The sequence below is a fragment of the Pan troglodytes genome, chromosome 10, assembly GCF_028858775.2.
Source record: "Pan troglodytes isolate AG18354 chromosome 10, NHGRI_mPanTro3-v2.0_pri, whole genome shotgun sequence".
In the NCBI taxonomy this organism is placed as follows: Eukaryota; Metazoa; Chordata; class Mammalia; order Primates; family Hominidae; genus Pan; species Pan troglodytes.
This window is the reverse complement of record NC_072408.2, coordinates 9,705,302-9,727,400: the sequence shown is the minus strand read 5'-3', so window position 1 is coordinate 9,727,400 and position 22,099 is coordinate 9,705,302. Positions and strand designations below refer to the sequence as shown.

General features: G+C 48.5%; 1 protein-coding gene across 50 annotated transcripts in view; it reads right to left on the bottom strand.

Annotated features, from left to right (window-relative positions):
* Positions 1–22,099, bottom strand: part of CACNA1C (calcium voltage-gated channel subunit alpha1 C) — a 723,808-nt gene that overhangs the window by 132,043 nt on the left and 569,666 nt on the right. For 27 of the 50 annotated variants that reach the window (XM_016922781.4, XM_016922779.4, XM_024347624.3 and 24 more), the window contains exons 10-11: positions 12,148–12,238; positions 5,211–5,237 (exon numbers count right to left, since the gene is read on the bottom strand). In XM_016922781.4, the coding sequence (XP_016778270.1) occupies positions 5,211–5,237; positions 12,148–12,238 (118 nt within the window). Of the gene's footprint in view, positions 1–5,210; positions 5,238–12,147; positions 12,239–14,654; positions 14,730–22,099 lie in introns of all 50 variants that reach the window. The other 23 variants (XM_016922741.4, XM_016922778.4, XM_016922752.4 and 20 more) reach the window with 1 other exon arrangement.

Sequence of the window (22,099 nt, the reverse complement as noted above, 5' to 3'; positions counted from 1 at the left end):
TGGGAGTAGTGGGTATGGGTGCTGTGTGGTCAGGCCGGTCCCATGGGTCTGGAGCTGCTCCACACAGACCCCCGAGGAGTGGCCGGAGCGGACAGGACGGTGTCCCTTTAAACTGGGGTGCTCCTGAGCAGACCCATTGGGAGAGTCACATGGATTTGGGGGTGGGGTAATTACTATCCGGAGAAAGTATTTAAAGATAATTATACACCTCCCACTCTTCAAAATACAGCTTTGCTTGACAACTGGTTTCCTGGCAACACTTCCTACTGTATAATAAATGTAATGGTTTATTAGAATGTGTAAATTTATTTATGTTTACATATGCATGGAGGATATAGAAATTAAATGATAAAATAGGGAGGAGAAATTTGCCTGCTATTCATGTTCCCTTCACACTAACTGGAAGTCATTTTCTCTAGAAATAGAACCTTCCATATGTAGACACAGGAGAGAGGGATGGATACGAATGGGTCCCATCTACGTCTCTAAACTTCGGGATCACTGCTTCTAAACTTCTGCTCTCGCAGCCCCAGCTCCGCCTGCCCTTCTCCCTACACTGGGCCTTCCTCTTGCCTGTCCAGCTGCAGGGCAAGTCCTCCCAGCTACCGGAAACTCCACCGTTGCTTCATCCTCTCTGTCCTGCCCCTCCTGTGGGGCTCACACTGAGTCCCAGCTTCTCCACGATGCATGCTTCTAGTCTTCTCAGCCTTGGCACTCTTCAGCGCTTACTGTCTGCATTACTCGTTTTAGTTACACATCCAAGAAATAGTTACTAAACACTGACCACGGGCTAGGCACCAGATACTCAGTAGCTAGCACAACGCTCACAGGCCTCCTCTGCGTAAAACCGACACGGAGACACAGACCACCAAGTGAGCAGTCACAGCAGGGCCTGAGTGCTGGGCGGGTCCACCAGGGAGCACACGAAAGGACACCTTAGGCGAGAAGGGTCCCCAGAGGAAATGAGTTCCCATTTCCTTGTACTGTCAGTTACCTTTCATTTGTATGGTTCCTGCCTCTCCGCGGAGCCCACAAGACCCACGAAGGAATCGGGTTGTGTCTTACACTTGGTTACAGACCCATGGGACTCAGCACAGTCCATCCTGCACGGGAACCCCTGGCTGATGGCACGGTTGAGCAGCAGAGACGAACTCTACGCAAATGTACTACCTCCCTCTGGAAGACAAGGCTGAAGATTCCCGGAGCTCTTGTGAACCAGGGCTGAGGGTGGAGGTGAGGAGCGGGCAGTGCTCCTAAAATAGTTTGCTTGACATGCAATGGTGCACAGGCATCTGGAATCGTCGACAACATCAAAATGATGGGCCCTGCAGGCTCCTTCTGGTGGCTAGAGTAAGTTTCCACTTTTTTTTTTTTTTTTTTACCAGAACCAACAACAAACACCACAGAAAATCATTAAGTTTAATTCTCTTGTAAATAAGTAACTTTACAAAGGACTATTAGAGATTGGGGCAAATTTGGATTTGTGCCTTGTTGCTGATGGTATGGCAGAAGTGAAGAGAACATTGGAAGCACATTTCACTGAAGACTGGGCAAGCTAGTCCTCCCAATTTCAGAACCCTGTGAGGTTCACTTCAGAACTCCGTAAAGTTGAGATCCAGAAACTCCAACTTGTCTAATTAATCCCTTCAGGTTACAAAAGACTTCCTGAATCATTTGTTTCATAACTGTTTACATTTATTCTGAACAGTGAGCTCCAAATGTCACAAATCTCTTATTTTAACTAATTCTTCTAAGTGAAAACCTGGATTACCAAGGGAATCCTCTACTATGGCTGTAATCCACTCACTGGCCACATTTTCCCTAAAGACTCCATTCTTACACTTCTTTAAAGAAACCGTGACTTTGGATCATTCTGTTTTGCAAAAGAAAAGGCCAGTTTGAGACTCAAATTCCATTATCTGTAATTGTTAAACTGTTTCACCTAACTTGAGAAAATGATTAGGAATACTTTGAAAACGTTGGTGGCATTTTCAATCTATTTGTAACCTTTGATATTCCCTAATCAGACACCATCAGTGAACTGCTGAATCTAGATTAGACGGCTGCTGTGTGATACCTGCTCATGTGTGAAACCTCCAGGGCCACGTGGCCTTGCGTGGCAGCCGCTAGCAACATGCAGCTACCGTGCATGGGAAACATGGTCAGTCCAGACTGAGATGTGCAGTAAGGGCAAAACACACACTGAATTTCAAAGACTTGGCACAAAAGGATGAATGCAAAATATGTCATTAATAATTTTTATGTGAATTACATATTGAAATAGTAATGTTTTAGAGATACTGGTTTAAATCAAAGAAATTTCCTGTTTCTTTTTATTTTTTAACCTGCCTACTAGAACATTTTTAAAAGTACATATGTGGCTTGCACTATATTTCTGTTGAATAGCATGGCTCTAGAGTTACACTCTGCAGACACACTAGCTATACAGGAACAGGGTTTACTATTCCCGGGCAGAACCTCATCACAAGGATGGCACAGTGATTGGCAGCAGAGCACCTGGGTATGAGCTCTGACTCAGCCATACTAGAGCCCTGTGCCCTGGGCCTCTCAAAGCCTCAGGATCCTCATCTGGAAATGAGTTTCAATGATAGTGCCAATCTACTAGCTGTAAGCCTTTAGGAGAACAAAATCTGCTGTCCGCATTGCTGCGGTGTATTGAGGGGTGGCTGCAGAAGGAGAAGGCCTTCCCAGAGGCAGATGATCAGGGCTGAATGGTCAGCACATAGCAAAGCCTCAGGGCCGAGGGAGACTCCAGAGGTTTACAGGCACCACTGCTCTTTCCCTCTTGTTCAAAAGCACAGCTTGCACCATAGATCACTGGATGAAAATAATGTTCCCAGAGTGTTCCAGGCAATCTCTAACTCGAGACACAAGTAGGTAATTTTCCCTTCCATCCTCCGGATCATATTCATTCATTCATTCATTTATTAATTTATGATTTACTCACTTGCATGAACTGAGAATGATATTTTGGAAATATTTTCAAGTGTATTTTTAATCCCTTTACTCTTATTGTGTGGGGGCTTTGGAACTGTTAAAGCACAACATGCTTTTTCAGCTTTGACTGTCAAATTAGATATTTTGTTTGAATCTGTGTCAAGTCTATTGTCTTACTGGGGCAAGATCATTCATTTATTAATTACTCACTCACCCAGCAAGTATTTATTAGGTTCTTGTTATGTACCAGCCACTTCTCCAGATGCTGGAGATAAAGCAGTAACAGCCAAGCATTACTGAGAGAGAGAAATTTTTTTTATATTTCTGGAGCTCTTTCTCTGTAATAAGAGCTGGAGCGGATGGGCCTGACCCTAGATGTTTTATGTAGATGGGGTCTTGGTTTGAGAGAAACAGGGATTGGGAAAAAAGTCTGCATTTTCCAGTCCTAGTGAAACGGGAGAGAAAGAAGGTGTCAGAAGTGGAGCAAAAGTCAGACACCAGGGTCCCCACTTAACTTTTAGCCCTTGGTCACCACACCCCAAGAGGCTGGTGGGGGGTTGCTTTAGAAACACCCAGATGGCCACGGGAAGCCCGGCGACACTGGGGCTGGTGGAGTGCCTTGGCAGACCCTGGGAGAAGGTCAGCCCCTGGCTTGAAGCTTATCCTGGCTGTTACAGAGGTTGTGATGGGACACCGGTAGGCCAATGAGCCTGTCATAGGGCTGCTGCCTCCTCCAGCTCCTTCACGGAGTGTGAGGGACCTGGAAGTGTCCATGTCCTCAGCTGAGGTGTAGAGGTGCTAAAGTCAGCGGGCCAACAGAACTCAAGGGTCAGAGAGCAGAGGTGGAGATTTCAAGGCCGGAGGCAAGCAGAGGGCATGGACTCCAGCAGTGGATGCCCTAACCAGATGGACCTCAGCAGGTACCAGTTCAGACAGCAGTTCAGCCTAGCCCCATGCAGCAGAGATAAGCAAGCATCCAGAGGGCTCGCGTGGCTTCTAGGACCAGCCCTCATCATTCCCTGCTTCCTGGGATCTCAAAGTCCCTCTCCGCCATGTGTCCAGCTCCGTCCAAGAGAGGAGCTGGGAGAGAGGCAATCTGAGAGACAAATCACTTTACCTTAAGGGACTGTTTAAAATACAGCACTGGGCTACATTTACTCAGCTGGATAAAAATTTCTCTGTGCTCCTGCCATGTAGGAGATAGGGCTAGGGAATCAAGATTAGCTCAATTATGAAAAATAACCAATATTTTTTGGCACATACAAGCTTTGTGGGAGTGAATTCACATTCTCCCTGCACACATCTGTCCACTCATTCATTCAACACACATGTATGGACGTTCACCACTGGACAGGCACTGAGCTGGGTGCTCTGGAAATAACCCCTGGAGGCATGCAGGCAGAGCCTTTGGAAGCAGGGGACTGTGAGCCAGTAATCTGAGTGTCATGTGCTGAGTGCTGTGACAGAGGCATCAGCAAAGCACCAGGGAAGGGGGAGCTGAGTAACTCTCCCTGGAGTTTGCAGAAGGTATTTTCCAGGCCCAGTGAAATGGGAGAGAAAGCAGTAACACGGAAGCAGTCACATCTGAGGGTCTGAACGGAAGTGTGAGTTCTCCAGAGGAAGGCATGGGGGCATGGTGATTTAAGTGGAGGACTGGCTCCATGCAAGGGCCTCAGCGTGCACCAGGATAGGGAACATCTGGATAACTGCAAGAAGTTCCTTGTAGGGGGGAACAAAGGTTATTTTCATGGAAGTGCAGGAAGTGAGGCTGGGAGGCAGATGGGGGCTGAGGACCCTGGATCCTTTTGTAGGTTCTGTCATTGTCAAGAGCAGTGACACAGACGGGTGTCATAATCCTATGTGCTTTCCATCATCATCAAAGTTCATATCTCACCATATTCTATAAACATGAAGTAGGTCATGACAGTCGCAAGGGTTCACTTTATGTTTCTTTTAACTGGACTTCATCTTAGAAGGGAGGAAAACACATTTGGTCTGACAACTTCCTAGGGACTGTGCTGCCAAAAAGATGGACAGTCCAAGATCATTCAACAAATATCAACCGCTGGATTATTTGTCTGATCTGAGCCATAAGCTTTTTCTTGATGGCCATACAGAAAGTAGTTACCCCCTTAGAAGAACAGCCCTTACACTACTGGCAACTTGTAGGTATTACCTTGGGCCACCCAACAGGGTGGCTGAGGACAGAGCTGGTGGCAGAAGGAAGGAAGAGCAGCGTGAGTCTCACTCACCTGAACTTTGACTTGGAGATCCGGTGGCTGAAAAAGAAAAAGGAAATGTTACCAAAGGATGGACACACACGTGCATTTCAAAGACGTTCAACAGTCCCAGGGAAATTTGATGTTCCCCAGGTAATTTCGTGTGGGTGCTGGAAGGAGGCATGGTGTGAACTAGAACATCTTGGGAGAGATAGAACCCTATTTATGTATTTGAATGTGGAGACTGAGGTCTGGCCTGGCTAGCATCTTCTAAGTATAGACAATCATTGCTGCAGAGGGAGAGTAGCAGGTCCTCAGGGTCTGCCTAGAAACTTCCATGAGGTCAGGTTAGGAAGAGCTATATCTTGAGACAAGCTGCAGAGAAAGAAAAGGCCTCTCCTGATGACAAGAGGATCCCAACAGCAGAAAAATCACAGGCAAGAACAGGTCGGCACAGACCTCACAGCTGTCTGCCAGAGCCCAGCTAGAGTAGGGTTATGAAGGGAAGACCAGCAAAAGGAGCCAGCCAGAAATGGAGGGGCCACAACAGCCCCCACCCAAGAGCTGCAGAGGGGGCCTAAGGCGCCAGCCCCAGATTCCGAGGAGAAACCCAGGATGCTGACGGTCACACGCAGCCCTGAAGACCTGGGGACCTCTGGGCAGAAGCTCAGGGTGGGTGTGAGGGTGGCTGCCTGGAAGGGTCATGGAACAGGGAGGAGGTTCCATGGAAAGGCGGAACCTTCAAGGAAGTCCTGAGGCTCCCTAGTTCATGTAGGGAAGAGTCCAGGGGAGGCAGGAGGCTGGAGAAGAGGGCAGGAGGGACAGACTGTAAAAGAGAAGTGTGGAGGAGAGAAGGCTGAGCCAAAGAGAGAGAGACAGGCAGAGTGAGAGAATGTAAACAGTTGAGACCATTAGAAGGCACCTGTCAGCTTGGCTTTGGTGCTAGGAGAAGGGCATGAACGCTGGGGATAGTGCAGGTGGTTAACAATGTTCAGATGGAGAAGCAGAAGGACAGAACGCAAGTTAGAGATGAAGAAAGGGATGGAGACAGTGGTGGAGCAACAAGGAGAGGCATGGGGAGGAAACAGGAGAAGGGAGTCTGGGAGGCAACCGCCGCAGGCCTGCGACGTCCCAGCGCGGCACACAGCTAGCTGTGTCGCAGAGCAAGAAAACGCCAGCCCCTCTCGTTATTTCTTATTAAAAAAAATTAAGCCAGAAGATGTGACAGGTGGCAAAGCCATCGTGCATGAGATAATTACATCTCTGGGGCACTGCGAGTCTGAGCCAAGCGCCTTTACTGCTCTGAACGGTTAGCTAATAACCTCATCCCACCCCCAAAGACTGCCTGTGAGGGCTGGAGGGCTTAATCACAGGTTAACAGCGTGTGGGAGGGGGACTGGGAGCCCAGGGCAGCATTGTTATTTACAGCCACAGTTTAACCAGCAAACAAATGTTTCCCAGCTGCTAATTGGGTGCTGGGGAACCTAGGTGCTCTCTTCTCCAGCGGGGCCATGCTGAGCCCCAGACCTTCAGCGTCTTCCCAGGCTGCTTTTGGGTGGTTGTCTCCCCTTGCTGTTAACCATAAGCTCAAGTGGGTGACCACGGACTTCAGCCTTGTCACTCTGACTCCAAGCCTAGCCTGGTCCCAGGCCTTCTTTCAGAAACACCTCAGTAGTCCTGTCTGGGGTGCCCCTTGATGACGACCACCGGCCCTTTGCCATGAGGCGTTCTCTTGCTCACAGTGCAAGCGGGTCACAAGTGCAAGTGGGCTCTGAAAAGCTCCCCTCTGGGGAAACCTAATCCTGAGTGTTCGTCTCCAGGGGAAATGACCCTGGGAAGCAGGATTGGCGCTGGGGGTGCTGGGAAAGGAGGTCCTGCTTCAAGCACAGTCGTGGACTACAGGTCCTTCTGTGGCATCCGGGCACATTCTGAGCACGAAATGGACAGAGCCTTCTTGTCTGCTTTGTTACAGGTCTGGCTGGATAAGCCTGGGCACCACACTTGAAGACTGATTTTGTTGCTATTGTTGCTATCCTCCGGGATTGTGAGCAGAATTTTAGGTTCATGGGGATCAAAACCTCATCTGCTTTTAAAGGCTGGCACTTTTGACAAGCAACCGTCGAATGGCTAAGTTCCATGTCAGGCAGGCTCCACTCCTTGCGAAGGGGAGAACACTGCTCAGCGGCTTTTGTCTGGAGGCCAGGGAAAACTCCATGCCCACGGGGAGCTGAGGTGAGAACTCTGTGACGTCTGAACGCCTTGGTTCTTTCTGCTCCCTTTGCACACCTTGGCGTTAATGATAGGACCTCTTTGCCTCCTGGGAGGTGGCCCAGGGTTCTGGGCTGGAAAGGTGCTCCTGCAGTGAGAGGACGCAAGCCAGGAGCCCGGGTGCCTTGGTGCCATCAGGAGCCCAGATGCCTTGGTGCCATGGTGCTGGTCCACACCCTAGGCCGGTTCACTGTGGCCAATGCCTCCCTGCTACCGATCTTCACAATCTCCAAAGAACTCTGAGAACAGCTGGGGGCTCTGGCTTCTCTATGCACAGCACACTCGGAAGGCTTCCTGGTTTTCTCCACCGTTGTTGTTCCAATGAGGCACAATTCCTACCTCAGGTTGAGCGGATTCTTGAAGAAGAGCGAGGAGGGAGAGAAGGCTGGTAAGGAACATGAGACCATCAGAACAGATCCACTGGGTAGGAACTGAAGTTCATGCAACCCCAGATATTTTCTCCACCCAGGACTCCAAGACAAACCTTCTGGGAGACCATGATTTTCCTTCGTGCTTTTCAGGTTCAGAATTAGAGACAAACCCCAAACTCCTTTTTTCCCCTAGTTACTCAGTTTGCATTTGTCATTATTTGAGACATATTTGAACTTCTTGAGAGCCATTTATATTTTCAGCCTCTCCCCTCTTCTTAGAGGAAAGAGTGCCATATGTTTACTACCTGCTGTGTAAAATAGTATTTCCCTGAATTGTCCCAAATTCGCCTTTAACATAAGTCAGATGGCACTGCAGTCATCATCCACATTGACAATGCGTCTGACTCAGCATCCTTAACTCCAGGACGTCCTCTCCCCCACAGCTGTTATTATTGGGAGGGCCACATCCTGCCCTTGCACGGCATAGAATTGCTTCCACTCCTGGGTGCTGAGCTCAGATGCTCCATGACTCTGGCCAGAGCCTCCCTTTCTATGATCCCTCCTGCTCTTTCAGAGGACCCAACATTTGTCCTCACTGGATCCTCCCCATCACTCTCACCCTTTAACACCAGGCTTGACTACAGTCATGGCAATGTTGCCCACGATACCACAGAGAGTCCACACCGCCTGGGCCTTCTGCCATGCCTGCATGGCTAAGCCCCACCCTGGGTCACGCCGCTGTCTCTTTTTAGTGCTCTCAGGCTTCAGAGTCTGCCAAAAATATGGCTGACTGTGCATTTATGATATCAGTCTCCACCGTGGCATCAGTGCTGCCCAGCAACCTTTGAGCATCCTCTTGACGACTCACTGGTTTCAGTCTCTATACTGTCCTTCAAGTTCCTGTGACCCCTGACCCTTGCTTTGGGAGATGAGATGGCTGAGCTCATTCGGAGTGACTCCTGTCACTGACCCCTTCATCAGAGCCTGTTTCTGATTCTGTATTCTTTACAGAACTGTAGGCTTTACAGAACTGGAAGGGACCCTTAGATACCACATGGACCTACGGTTTGCAGTTTCTCCAGGTGTACAATGCTTTCTTCACATGAAATCTTGCACTGCTGCAGGTGGTTTCCGCCCCCAACCCCAGCCTCTGCAGAGATGTCAGTCTGACCCTTCTTTTTCCCAGAGGATGAGGCTGAGGCCCAGAGCGGAGTGCCTTGGCCAAGATCCCAGGGCTAGCTGGAGGTTGGTGGGCACTAGACTCTGGGACTCCTCTTCTTTCATTTTCCAATTAGTTTCAGGTGCACAGAAATTCCTCCTTCCTGAGCAAGTTCAGGGCCTCAAACTGTCTTTGCTGTCGCCCTTCTCCTCTTCAGAAGCAATGCCTTCCTATAAGCACTTGCTTCCCCTACAGCTTGTTTCACCTCTTCCTGCTCCGTGACTTCTTCCTTGTCTTGAAGCTTGCCCTTGCCTTTATTACAATGAAGGCCAGCGCTTCCCACACTCATGCTACTCCTCTTCACGTGCTCCCATCTTCCTCCCTGTCCATGGCCTCACTGCCTGAGTGAGCACCCTGTCGTGGCCCATTTCCACCCCATCTCCCTCACTGAGACCGACTCCCAAGACCAGTGCCCTGCAACCCTGAGGGGTAGCACCCCAGAACACACACACAACACAGCCCTTCTTTCCCTCTGCAGCCTGAGCTGCTGCCACGTTACCTCTCACCTGTGTCAGGCTCTTGCAGCTTCTCATTCCTCCCTGCTCTTTTCCTGACATCGCAGTGATCCTTCAGGAGCTCAGAACTAACCAAATCAACCTCCCATACAGCTCTGTTCTGAATGCCCTTCAGTGACTTCTCACACTCTTCTGATGCAGACCCAAACGGTTAAGGGTCTGCCAGGCCCTCAACAACTCATCCTTCTGTTCTCAGCTGGAATTTTAATTCTGCAAAGAAGCCTTTCCTAACCTGCCAGTCCAAATTAGAAACCTTTGTTATTAGCCCGACTTTACACTTACTTTTCCTTCATAACACTTACCCCAATTTATAGTTGCCTATTTATTTGCATAGTGTCTCTCCCACACTAGACTGTGAGCTCCAGCACGATGGTGTCAATTTCCTCCCTGTTGTGTGTCACCACCACCTAGCCTTAGCACCAAGCTGGGCAGACTGTTGAACGAATGCACGGATAAACAGCTCTGTCCTGAAATTCCTCCTCCCGCGGCTTCCAGGCTGGCGCTGCTGCCTGTTCTCTTAACATTCCTTTGTCTATTTTGCTTGCTTGGTCTTATTCTTCTGTGTGTCCATTTCCCAAGATTCAGCCCTTGGTCTTGTTTTCCACTTCACTCTGAACAACCCGTCCTGTCACCTCATTGGTAGTTTTCATCCCGACAACCTCAAACATGTGTGTCCACCCCTGTTCAGGGCTGAGCTTCGGGCCTCCGTATCTCGTGGTCTCCATGACACCTGCAGGTCACTCCAACTGGGCTCCTGCTTCGGATTTCACTTCCGCCTCATTATCCTCTTCCCTGACTGTGATGGCTCCTTCCTCTTCATTACCTGCACCCGCCTGCCCCTGCTGCCATGAAATAACATGCCGTAGTTCCTTCCTCCCTTCCCCCAACAGGAACCGTCTTCATCCAGGCCTCCTTACTACACAGCAGTCCTCATCGTGACCTAACCTCATTACATAAGACTTTTAACCCTTAGCTTTAAAGATCCCGGTCACTCACTTCCCCTCAGACCATCACACTCAATCTCAGTTCCCATGCTGCTTCTCCCGCCAGGAATGCTGGCAGTCTTGGCCCATCATTGTCTGGGGCGGGGTGGGAGGTAGGGAGATGGGGAAAGACCACATTTTATTCGGGGCATATTATAATTCTGGCACTGTGACTCAGCGTTTTGTATGCACAGAGTACGAATGTGGCTAAACATGGGGATAACAGGGACCATTTCTGCAGAGCTCTCCAGGCTGCAGAGCATGTGCTCTGAGCAAACGACAGATCCACTGGAGACTGCCAGCCTCCATCCGTGGGGGAATATCATGTTTCCTTCCTAACAGAGCCTCATGCTCTCCTGAAATGTACTCAAGTGACTTCCTGGTGCCAGCTCCCTAGTCCCTCCTGGTATGCGACTTGGGCCTGCCCAACAGCCAGAGTTGCAGGGCCTTTGATCATCTCTCTAAGCCTCGTCTTGGTGGCAAGACAACAGAAAGGCCTAGAACTGAAGGACTTTGAAGCCTTCCTATAGGCCTTTCCCTAGAGTTGCTGTTTGGGACCTCCTTCCAGAAACTCAAGTACTTGTTTTGTATGATTCCAAAAGAAGAGGTTTGCACTGCTGCTTAAAAATGTAATTAGCATCGTATTTTAACAACATTTTGACAATAATTGCTTCCCGACAATGCTGAGAAATCTGCAGTGCAGACTCCCTGGTGCCACTGTCAGAGTGAGTGATACTGAAGCTCCACGCTCCCTGGAAACAGCGGCTGTGAGAGCTGCTCTGCCGTCAGCCTCATTCTCCCTCCCCAACATGGGCTCCCAGGCCACGCTCAAGGCCGGCATTGCTGTGTTTAGACTCTTCCGCAGCTCAGCGTTGTGAAAGGGCTGCGCTTGCCCAGGCTCTCCATCATTCCACAGACGAGGAGGGAAGGGAGATGCCACCCCGCCCCGCCCCCCAGATGGAGCAATTCAGAAATGCATTGTATCTGGGACTGGTCTGACTCAGAGCCTCTGTTTGCAGTTCTTCCAGAAGCCAGGGTGAGTTTACAGTCGTGACACCCCAAGGCAACAGAACAGCAGGCTCCACTGCACTTCTGCTTCCCTTACTGGCAGGATGAGAGAGCTTCAGGTAAGGACCCACATGCCAGTCATCTCCCAGAACATCTTCTCACCTGGCTGCTTCTCTCCCAGGTCACATTTATCAGAATGGAAAGGGTGGCCAGCAGGACTCAGGGCCCTAACCTCGCTGTCTCTTTGAAGAGGGGCGAAAGGGACTGGAGTGAAAGAAACAGACTTTGGGGCCGCCCCCTACACACACACCCTCTATATTTCTCAGATGTGATGAAAAGAGGCTCAAAACCTAAGAGTCAGCACCCCTGAAGAAGTGATGAATTGAAGACTAGCCTTGATTTTAAGACTCACCCCCGGCCAGGGCCACCCTCACCCCAGGGCCCTCTGCTCCCCAACTTGGTTCCCACCTGAGGTTTGTTTCTTGCCACCGGCTCTAATCTCTGCCCTTCCTAGTGATGAGCCAGCCCACTGTGATTTCCAGATGCAGCTTTTCCACCCATGCTCCAGAAAAAGCCCCAGCCCCTGGGCTCGCCGTGCCTACTCACGCCAGCCTGGCCCCGCAGTTTTCTCCCTCGATGTCACCTCCAGCCACGTTTTCGGTGTTGACGGACTCGGTCTCACTGGTGGGCATGCTCACTGCAAGAGTCAAAGGGAAGCAGAGCAAGGCATTGAGGGTGGGGAGACAAGGGAACAGAAGAGCAGTAGTTTGCAACACGCCCACCGCAAGACCCAGTGCGGGTTGGCAGAAAGAGAGGCTGAGCGCGCTGGCTGGCTGATCTGCACAGATCCCCTTGACGGACACATCTGCTGGTTGTCCAGGCTGTTTTGCTGCCAAGAACACTGTAAACTAATGGAAGTATGGGAGGACATCTGGTAATAAGAGCATTTTACCTCATAGGACACATCCTGAAAAAACTGACCATTGAATCTCTCCTCTCCACTCTGTGGACTGGAAGAAGCCGTAGAGGCTTTCCATTTGCAACTACCACTTGCCATAGAAAGAGGAGCTTTCATGAAAATATATCATTTTCCTTACTTCATCCCACCCACCATCTCTAAGGGGCTCCATCTCCAAGAACAGGGACCAGCCTGTTTGTAGAAAGGGCGTGCTTGCTACCTTGATGAGCTGCTGGGTGGACAGAGGCCTTCCCTTTCCGGCAGTTGGTTACACCCAGGAGCACAACTGAGACAGAGGGCTTGAGGGGAATGGCCATCCCCAGAGCCATGCACCAAGATTCAAGCTAGCCCTGCAGACATCAGGAGTGAGGAGTGGAAGTGTGCAGTCCACACAATTATGTTTAATTGTGGTCAGAAGACAGCCTGTAGGGATACGATTTCCCCTTTCAGCCACCCTGACATTCCCATATCAACAGGCTGACTTGGATATAAGCCGTTTAATTCAACTTGTCCAGCCTCCTCCCAAGGCAGCTGTGGGCTGAATTTCCAGAACAATGGGAGTTTTCTGGCTTAGAACCCAGTTTGGTGGCTTGAAAGAAGCCATTTCTTTTATTATTATTATTTTTTCTTCTAAATAAAAGTTTAACTCAAAGAATTTTTCTTCACCTTCCAACACTCTCTTACTATGATACAATGCGTTCCTTAGTTTTGTAACCCTTATTCTTTAGAGTGGCCATCATATCCTTGGTCCTGGTTCTGCTGTTCCTCCAGAATAGAACTCCTCATCTGCTGAGAAAGTCATCAGCCCTCTGCAGACACAGAATCTGCTGTTAGTGAGGGAGTGGCCTCTGGTGACAAGTCCCTGCGAGGCTGCCAGAGCCCAAGAAACACTTTTACTGGTTGTATGGATAATGTTGATAGATGTGGATTTTTCCTGGTTTCCTTTCCTTCAGATGAAGCCAAGCCAGGTTGGTGAGAAGAGAATCATTTCAAGAACATGGAAGATACAAACAGAAAGTCCACGACTTACCGTATGTTTGACTGTTGTATATGAGAGACCTCTCTGACCTTTTTAATAAAATTGAATTAAAAAAAAATCCAGATGTCATTTTATAGAACTCTAGGGCTGGGTGAGGCTTTAGAAATTATCTGGCTCTAACTCGTCCTCCTCACTCCGCAGGAGAGGAAAGTGAGGCCAGAGAAGGGATGTGATGCCCATGGTCATATGGTGTGTTCGAGTAGGGCTGGGCCCAGGGCACAAGTGTCACACCTCCTGCACCATGTTCATCTTGAGTGCCCCAGTCTCGACCACCTCTGTACTCTACACCCTAGGCAGACAAGCTTCTTAAAGCCTACTAGGCTCTGGGAGCACCACAGGAGGGCAGTGAGTAGCCAAACAGGGGCACTGAATTCCACAGCATTACACTCACTTTATAGTCTGAAGTCTGGAGGGGCTGGTGAGACCAGCCCTTAGGGATGGTTTTAGCTCAGACCTTCAGAGCTTGCCAGGGGCCTTGCTCAAACCACACTAAGGAAGCCATAAAATGGAAGCACTCTCAGTCTTCCAACCCATCTATCTCCAGCCATCTCAGCCCAAAGGTTTTTTTATTTTTTATTTTTATTTTTTAGCTCTCTACCCTCCAGACATCCTTGTTTGAAGGGCTAGGCCACGTAGAAAAAGTTCTGTGACTTTGTGACACTTCGTTCCCAGAGCCTTATGTGTGAGTACAGTGCTGTGGAGGTGGTGGTGCTAGGCCTGGAAAGACAGACAAAATCGGAGGGGCAGGCCTGGGCACTGGAAATAACGACAGCACCTTCTAAATCAAGGCACTGCCTGTACTGGCTCCAACCGTGCATTCACAGTGTGCTTACTCTAGGCCAGCACTGCCCAAAGGAAGAGCTCCTGGAGGAATAGCTCTGCCTGTTTGTCACACCCACTGACTTTACACATACGAAGCAATGATAAGGCAGTGGCTTTGAGGGGGACAGGTTGCCATCCCTTCACAAACACACACACATACACAACATATATACATACACATATATGCACACACACAGAACTACTGCGGCACAAGCCATCAAGAGAGACACCTTCCCATTCAGTCTGGTATGCACCCACACACATTTACACACACAGAGCACAGGGGAACATTACCATGGGTTTCTGTGGAGTGACTAAACCAAGCAAACTTCCCTTTCTTCTGATCAAGCATGCCCGCCGGAGTGCCTCCTTTCACAGACAAGATGGTCAGTGTCAAGAACCAGGAACAAGACATCAATAGAGCACATGCAGTCAGCCACGGGCAAGAGAAAGAAACAAGGAACTCAGCTTTCACATAGAACATCCATTTTTATCACAGAAAATAAACAAAAAAAATTCAATAAATCAAAACATACAGGAAAACATAACACAATAGAACCAAACTCCCAACTCACATGAATTAACATCACAAAACAAATGATGGACCCTGGAGAGAAGGAATTACTCCAGGAGAGAGAGGCTATCTGGCATATCTAATGAGTGACTTTGAGAAGGCTTCCAAGGAGGGGGCTGCCACTCATCCCTGTTGCTTCCATAGGGAGCTGTCGCCCTTTGCAGGCTCAAGCGGAGTCACTGCTAAAGTCTAACTGTAGCCCTGGTATCCCCTTCATCCCTACCCAATAGCCAGGTGACTTGTCTCCTCCCTCACATGGGACCACAATGCAAAACTTTCACCTGTAGTGGATTCAAGGGCTTCCTTGCTATTTGCACCTGGATGGAGTCACCTGCAGGTGGAAAAACAACCCACTGGTCGACCTACTTGCTCCTTGTTCAGTTCAATAATTCAATTCTATTCAGCAAAGACCCATCAAAGGCCTAGGGCTCACATCCAAAACATATATGTATCTGCTTTTAATCAGTTTAAATGGGCCAGTAAGTTGTTAAATTGCCTGTCAATGGGTGGTCACTTGAGGAAGTTTGTAAATAAGGAAGAAGAATTCTGTGAGCTCTGCTGGGTCTGGGCTACAGCTGAAGAGGAGAGTGCTCCAGAAGAGTGTGAAGACACTAGCCACTGCATGGGAGGGTGTGAAGACACCAGCCACTGCACGGGAGAGCATGAAGACACCTGCCACTGCATGGAAGAATGTGAAGACCCCAGCTACTGCACGGAAGAGTGTGAAGACACCAGCCACTGCACAGAAAAGTGTGAAGACATCAGCTACTGCAGGGAATAGTGTGAAGACACCAGCAACTGCACAGGAGAGTGTGAAGACACCAGCTACTGTACAGAAGAGTGTGAAGACACCAGCTACTGCACAGAATAGTGTGAAGACACCAGCTACTGCACAGAATAGTGTGAAGACACCAGCTACTGCACAGAATAGTGTGAAGACACCAGCAACTGCACAGGAGTGTGTGAAGACACCAGCCACTGCATGGGAGAGCGGGAAGACATTAGCCACTGCACAGAAGAGTGTGAAGATACCAGCTACTGCACGGAAGAGTGTGAAGACACCAGCCACTGCACGGGAGAATGTGAAGACTCCAGCTACTACATGGAAGCATGTGAAGACACCAGCCACTGCACTGGAGAGCATGAAGACACTAATCATTGCATGGGGAACGGGAAGTTATGTATGGACTTGGAGTTCTGGATGTCAAGTGCTTTAGCTAACTGCTCAGATAGAGTTTTCCCATTTCATTTGAAAGAACTGGCATGAGCTGTGCCTCTGCGAGGTCACTATGCAGGGTGCTGGGAATGAGAGGCAAGGAAGACACAATCACAACTTAGGTTGGTGCAAAAGGAATTGTGTTTTTTGCATTGTTGGAATTTGCGATTTGGTATTGAAATACATTCTTAAATAAATTTGGTTATGTTATACATCATTTTAATGGGCATTTCTCACTTTATTTTTTTTTGTTAATGATGTATTACTTGCTATTTACTTTATGTTTATTTTAGACTATGGAAAGGATGTTAATCAAAGAGCAAATTCGAGCGATTTGGGTCATAAAGCAGTGGAGACAACTTGCAACATCAACAGCTCATTTGGCCCAGGAATTGCTAACGAACGTATGGCATAGTGGTGGTTCAAAAGGTTTTGCAAAGAAGATGAGGAGCATAATGAAGAAGATGAGGAGCATAATGGCAGGCCATGGGAAGCTGACGATGACCAATTGAGAGCCACCATCAAAGCCGATCCTCTTACAACTACAAGAGAAGTTGCCGAATAACTCAATGTCAACCATTCTATGGTTGTTAGGCATTTGAAGCTTATTGGAAAGGTGAAAAAGCTTGATAAGTGGGTGCCTCATGAGCTGAACAACAACAACAAAAAAATCGTTGTTTTGAAGTGTCATCTTCTCTTATTGTACTCAACAACAATGAACTATTTCTCAATCAAATTGTGATGTGTGAGGAAAAGTGGATTTTGTATAACAACCAGCAACGACCAGCTCAGTGGTTGGATGGAGAAGAAGCTCCAAAGCACTTCCCAAAGCCAAACTTACACCAAAAAAGGTCATGATCACTGTTTAGTGGTCTGTTAGTATGATTCACTACAGCTTTCTGAATCCCAGCGAAACCATTACAACTAAGAAGTATGCTCAGCAAATCAATGAGATGCACCAAAAACTGCAATGCCTGCAGCTGGCATTGGCCAACAGAAAGGGCCCAATTCTTTTCCATAACAACGCAGGACTGCATGTTGCACAACCAATGCTTCAAAAGTTGAACGAATTGGGCTACAAAGTTTTGCCTCATCTGCCCATATTCACCCGACCTCTCGCCAACCAACTACCACTTCTTCAAGCATCTCGACTTTTTGCAGGGAAAATGCTTTCACAACCAGCAGGATGCAGAAAATGCTTTCCGAGAGTTTGCTGAATCTGGAAGCACGGAGTTTTACATAATAGGAATAAAAATCTTATTTCTTGTTGGCAAAAATGTGTTGATTGTAATGGTTCCTCTTTTGATTAATAAAGATGTGATTGAGCCTAGTTATAATGATTTAAAATTCACAGTCTGAAACCACAATTTCTTTTGCACCAACCTAATATTAATGAGAGGCAGCAAATGCAGGTGGGAAGTTGGTCACCACTCACAGAAGGAAACATGTGCCCTGCTGAACTTGTGGGCTGCACCATCACTTCCAGGAAAGGCATGAGGGGAGGGGCAACCCAAGTCTTAGGTTTTTCTATATTTCATCCTCTTATCCTAGAACAAAGATTATAGTCAATGGACTTCCTTGGATGTTGCCTGGTAAGGAGAATTTTGGAGACTGGCTAGTGATAGAAAAGGGCCATGCCTATTTTTAACCTGAAGATCTGTGTCTCACACACTCATCTTTAAGGTACAAAGTGTGGAATGAACAGAAACTTCATAACCGGCAGGTTTTGTTTTTGTTTTGTTTTTTTTTTTTCACTTCTCAGAAATCCTACACGCAAAAAGCACTGAGAGTTAGGAGCTGAAATGAGCCACTTGGTTCAAGTTTCCCTTCTAGGGAAAGGTATGTCTCAAACAGTCACTAACATGGGACTCTCATAATGAATGGTCTTTCTTTCTGGAGATGTACGGGGTGGACGTAGGCTGCCAGTCACCAAGTTTCTATCTGTGTGGTGGCTGTCTGAGGGGATGAGAGCCCCGCTTAGTGGTGGAGAGCCCAGAACATTGACGCCTTCCATGCAGAAGCATTATTCAGCTTTTGGCTCTGACATCCTAAGTGTCCTATGTTGTCCAATTTCAGAAGTAACTGTATGATCACTTTATAAACCTGAATTTGACCAGGGCTGGTCTTTCATGGGGGCCAGGTTGGCAGTCACCTGCATGGAAAATGATCTGAAGAGCAACTAAATCATTTCCCTGGATGGTTCACAGAAGTCTCAGATCTTTCTTTTGGGGCACTGCATGTATCTAAAGGTTCCTTTCTGAAATAAAAATGTCTCACCTGGAAGAAGCAATATATGAACACATTAGTGCCTATTAATTTGCGATAGTTTATCCCATAAGCACCTGCAGGAATCAAATGGTGAAACGGTGTTTGTGTTCCTATTACCAAGGGATTACATAGTGGTATCAATGCTGATTCCTCAAGGAAAACTTCTAGGAAGCTGAATGTCCAAATTGTTGAAAGTTTAGAATCATGAATGCTGGATAATTATTCAGTGGAAGAGATGGAAAGCCTGACCCCTCCCTTGGCCATTCAAATGATGAGTTGGTTGGAAACTAAGGGGCACCTTTTCTCTAAAGGCAACTTGCTCCAATGTCCTTAGAAGTGAAGTTTGATTGTCTGCTCATCTGCAGGCAATGTCATAATAGCACATCCTTTATAAGGCACAATATGCTTTATTGAATGGATCTGGGAAGGAGAATGCTGGGGAAGAAAGCTATACAGGAAGCTTGTTTTCCGATTTTCTAACCTCCCTCTTACCAGGTGCTATGGACCAAATGTGTTTCTCTGGGCTATCCAGTCCCTTGCTTCTGCTGAGAAGACTCCACAAGAAAATGAAGTTTCTTTGAAAGTGCAAGAAACATCTGCCAGCAGGAGTGGCTGGCCTCTCAAGAGATTTGCTAAGAAAATGACCAGTCTGTATTCTGGAACTCGGCTGGTAGCTCAAGATGGCTAACTTCATTGCATTTTTAGTAATATCATCAATGGCTACAGCAAGTTGTATGGTCAACTTGCCAACAGCTGATTACATCCTTTAATTAATGTCTTCTCCCCCCAACCCCACAAACATGTACTCTTGGTGGCCACTCTTGCTTGAACAGTGCTTAGTAGGACTATTTCTATGTCTCAAGAGAGGTGCACAGTTATTGTCTTACAGCAACCAGTGTCTCCCCTGACCTGCTTTGGGAACAGTTGTGTGACTACTGGGGAGATTATAAAAAGTCATTTTCTCCCTGGAATAATCTCTTGAAACTGGAAGCACACCAGCTGTGCTAGGGGAGGAGCGCTAGAGCTAAGCCATTGTGTAGATTGCCCTTCCTTGGTGTTTGGGTTTGCAAACCCTCTGAGGGTTTACTCGCTGAAATTTGGGAATCCTCCATTAAACACCAGGTGGTGCTTTGAAAGTATGGCTGCACTGATCAGCGGGCCAGCCTTTTTACAGCTGTGGTCAACAAAAAATGGGCAACGTCAGAGCACACAAGCCTCACTTTTCCCCATAGGAAGTGAGCTCTCTATAAAACGAATGGCTCTCTTGACAGTTCCCTATACTGCTGAAAGCAAGTCTCCAAGTAGTGAATCTGCCGCAGGCTGTGTCAGTGTGTGAACACTCATGTTCTCCCTAAAAAGAAATTGGATCTCATTTAGCCACCATGAGGCCAGCATGATGTGTCCAAAGATGACCAAAGTCATCCTCATGAATAAAAAATGACTCCAGAAGGGGTTTTGGCAAAGGATTGAGAGTCAGAACCACTTTAGTTTTGATAAAAAAGAAAAATGGCACTAAGGTGACAGCAATAAATCCACGAAGGAAACAATGAGCAAAATCCTCTTTGGTGCCCGCTGCTGTACTCTCGTTTCCTTCCTCCCTGCCACATCCTGACTCCCTTCCTTTCCATCCTGAGACTGGCAGGAGGATGGGGAGAACCATCCTCATAGAGAATATCCGGCCTGTTCCTGAGGCCCCCGTCTCGGAGCTTTTTATGCGTCATGACTGACTGACTGGCACCAGAGCAAAGCTCCACATGAGAGAATGAGGGATGGATGTGGGGCGAGATAAAACAATCTGCCTAGTTCCGAAACCTTTGGTCACCCAAAATAGCTTCGACTTTGTCCCAGGGATGGAGCTTTGTAATGTCCTGATGTGCCTGTCAGCAGGAGTGGCTGGCCTCTCATGAGATTTGCTAAGAAAAATGCCCAGTGTGTATTCTGGAACTTAGCTGGTAGCTCGTTATCCAAGGCCAGAGAGCTCACCAGCTGCTGTCAATCTTATGCCTCCTCCGGGAGGAAGAGGGTTGATGCCTCAGGCCCAGACATCCCAGGCAGTGGCTGGGGGTATCAGGAGCACTGCTTGCCCCACCCAAACTTCTCCAGTGTGGTGGGATGTCATACAAGGCCAATGGCTGAGTCCAGGTCACCAGTCTGCTGGGATCCAGTGTCCAGGCTTCCCGGCACTCCAGGATGGAACTAAGGAATTGACTTTGCCATGTACTTGGCCAGGTGCCCATCTTATTACATTTTTCGCATATGAGCGGCATAATTTGTATTTATTTTCTCAAAGTACTAATCAGACTTACGGTTAACAAGCAAAAGGATTCCTCATTTCCTACCTCATTGACTCCAATCTGGTATCTAAAACACCCTGGAATTTGGCTTCATCTTATCTGCTGTGAGTTGAGTTATATCCCCTCGGAAATTCAGATGCTGAGGTCCCAGCCCCCCATACCTCTGAGCGTAGCCATGTTTGGAGACAGAGTCTTGAAAGAGGTCATTAGATTAAGATGAGGTCATGAGGGTGGGCTGAATCCAGTGTGACTGGATCCTTAGAAGCAGAACAACTGTGGCCACTGACAGGTACAGAGGGAAGACGATGTGAAGACTCAGAGACAAGACAGCCACCTGCAAGCCAAAGAGAGGCCTGGGGACTGACCCCTTTTCCCTCACGACCCTCAGGAGGAACCAAGCCCGCCAGCACCTTGATCTCAGACTTCCAGCCTCTAGACTGACAAAATCAGCTCCTGCTGTTCCAGCTCCTGGGTCTGTGATACGCTGTTAGGCAGCCCTGGCCGACTAAGACACTGCCGGTTCCCTCTCACGTCCCGAGACTTCCTGCAGAAACTCCAACCACACCGGGCTGCCCTCCTCACCATCCTTCAACGTGCTGGCTCCATACCAACCTCTGGTCTTTCCCGTGCATGGGGCCCTACGTCATGCCCTGTCCCTGGAGTGCCTGTCCACCTCCTGCACGTATTCCAGGGGTCAGCGAACTGCAGCCTGCCCTGTCTTTGTCAGCACAGTCCTCCTGGGACTGCCGTGCCCTGTGTGTGCTGTCTATCACCGCTCTCACACCACAGCAGTGGAGTGGAGGAGTTTCGGTAGAGGCTCTGTGTGGCCTGCAAAGCCTTCGATATTGACTCTCTGGCCCTTTCTAGAAAAAGTTAGCTGACCCCTGATCTATCCAAATTTCATCCCTTCTCAGAGGCCCAGTTCGCACCTGTGGCAGCTCCCAGGACCACCCTCCTGCCCACCGAGTCTCCTCTTCTGAGCTCCTGTGACTCCGGAGTCGGTGAGAATTTTAAGTAAAAACCTGGATCTGTGTTTTGGTTTCATCCTCTCCCTAGAATAACACTTCATATCATCATGGGGTTTTAAGGGGACTCCTAGGTGCTGGACAGTTGAGAGTCTGTCCTCAGACCCACTCTCCTTCCCTCTCCCCGGGCCTGGTGCTCCAGGAAGCTGACCTTGCTTCCTGCTTGGGCCGGCCCATGGGCAGCACTAGCAGGACGTCCGTGGGTGGACCCGAGGAGAGAGAGGTGGGGCGTTCACTCCCCAACTGCAGCACACAGGGTTGGTGTAGACTGGCTGCTTCTTGCTGCCCAAGGCCACATGTCTGCCCCATGGCCCTCTCCACATAGCTGCTCTCTGACTCTGAGGCTGCCCCTCACTTTGTTC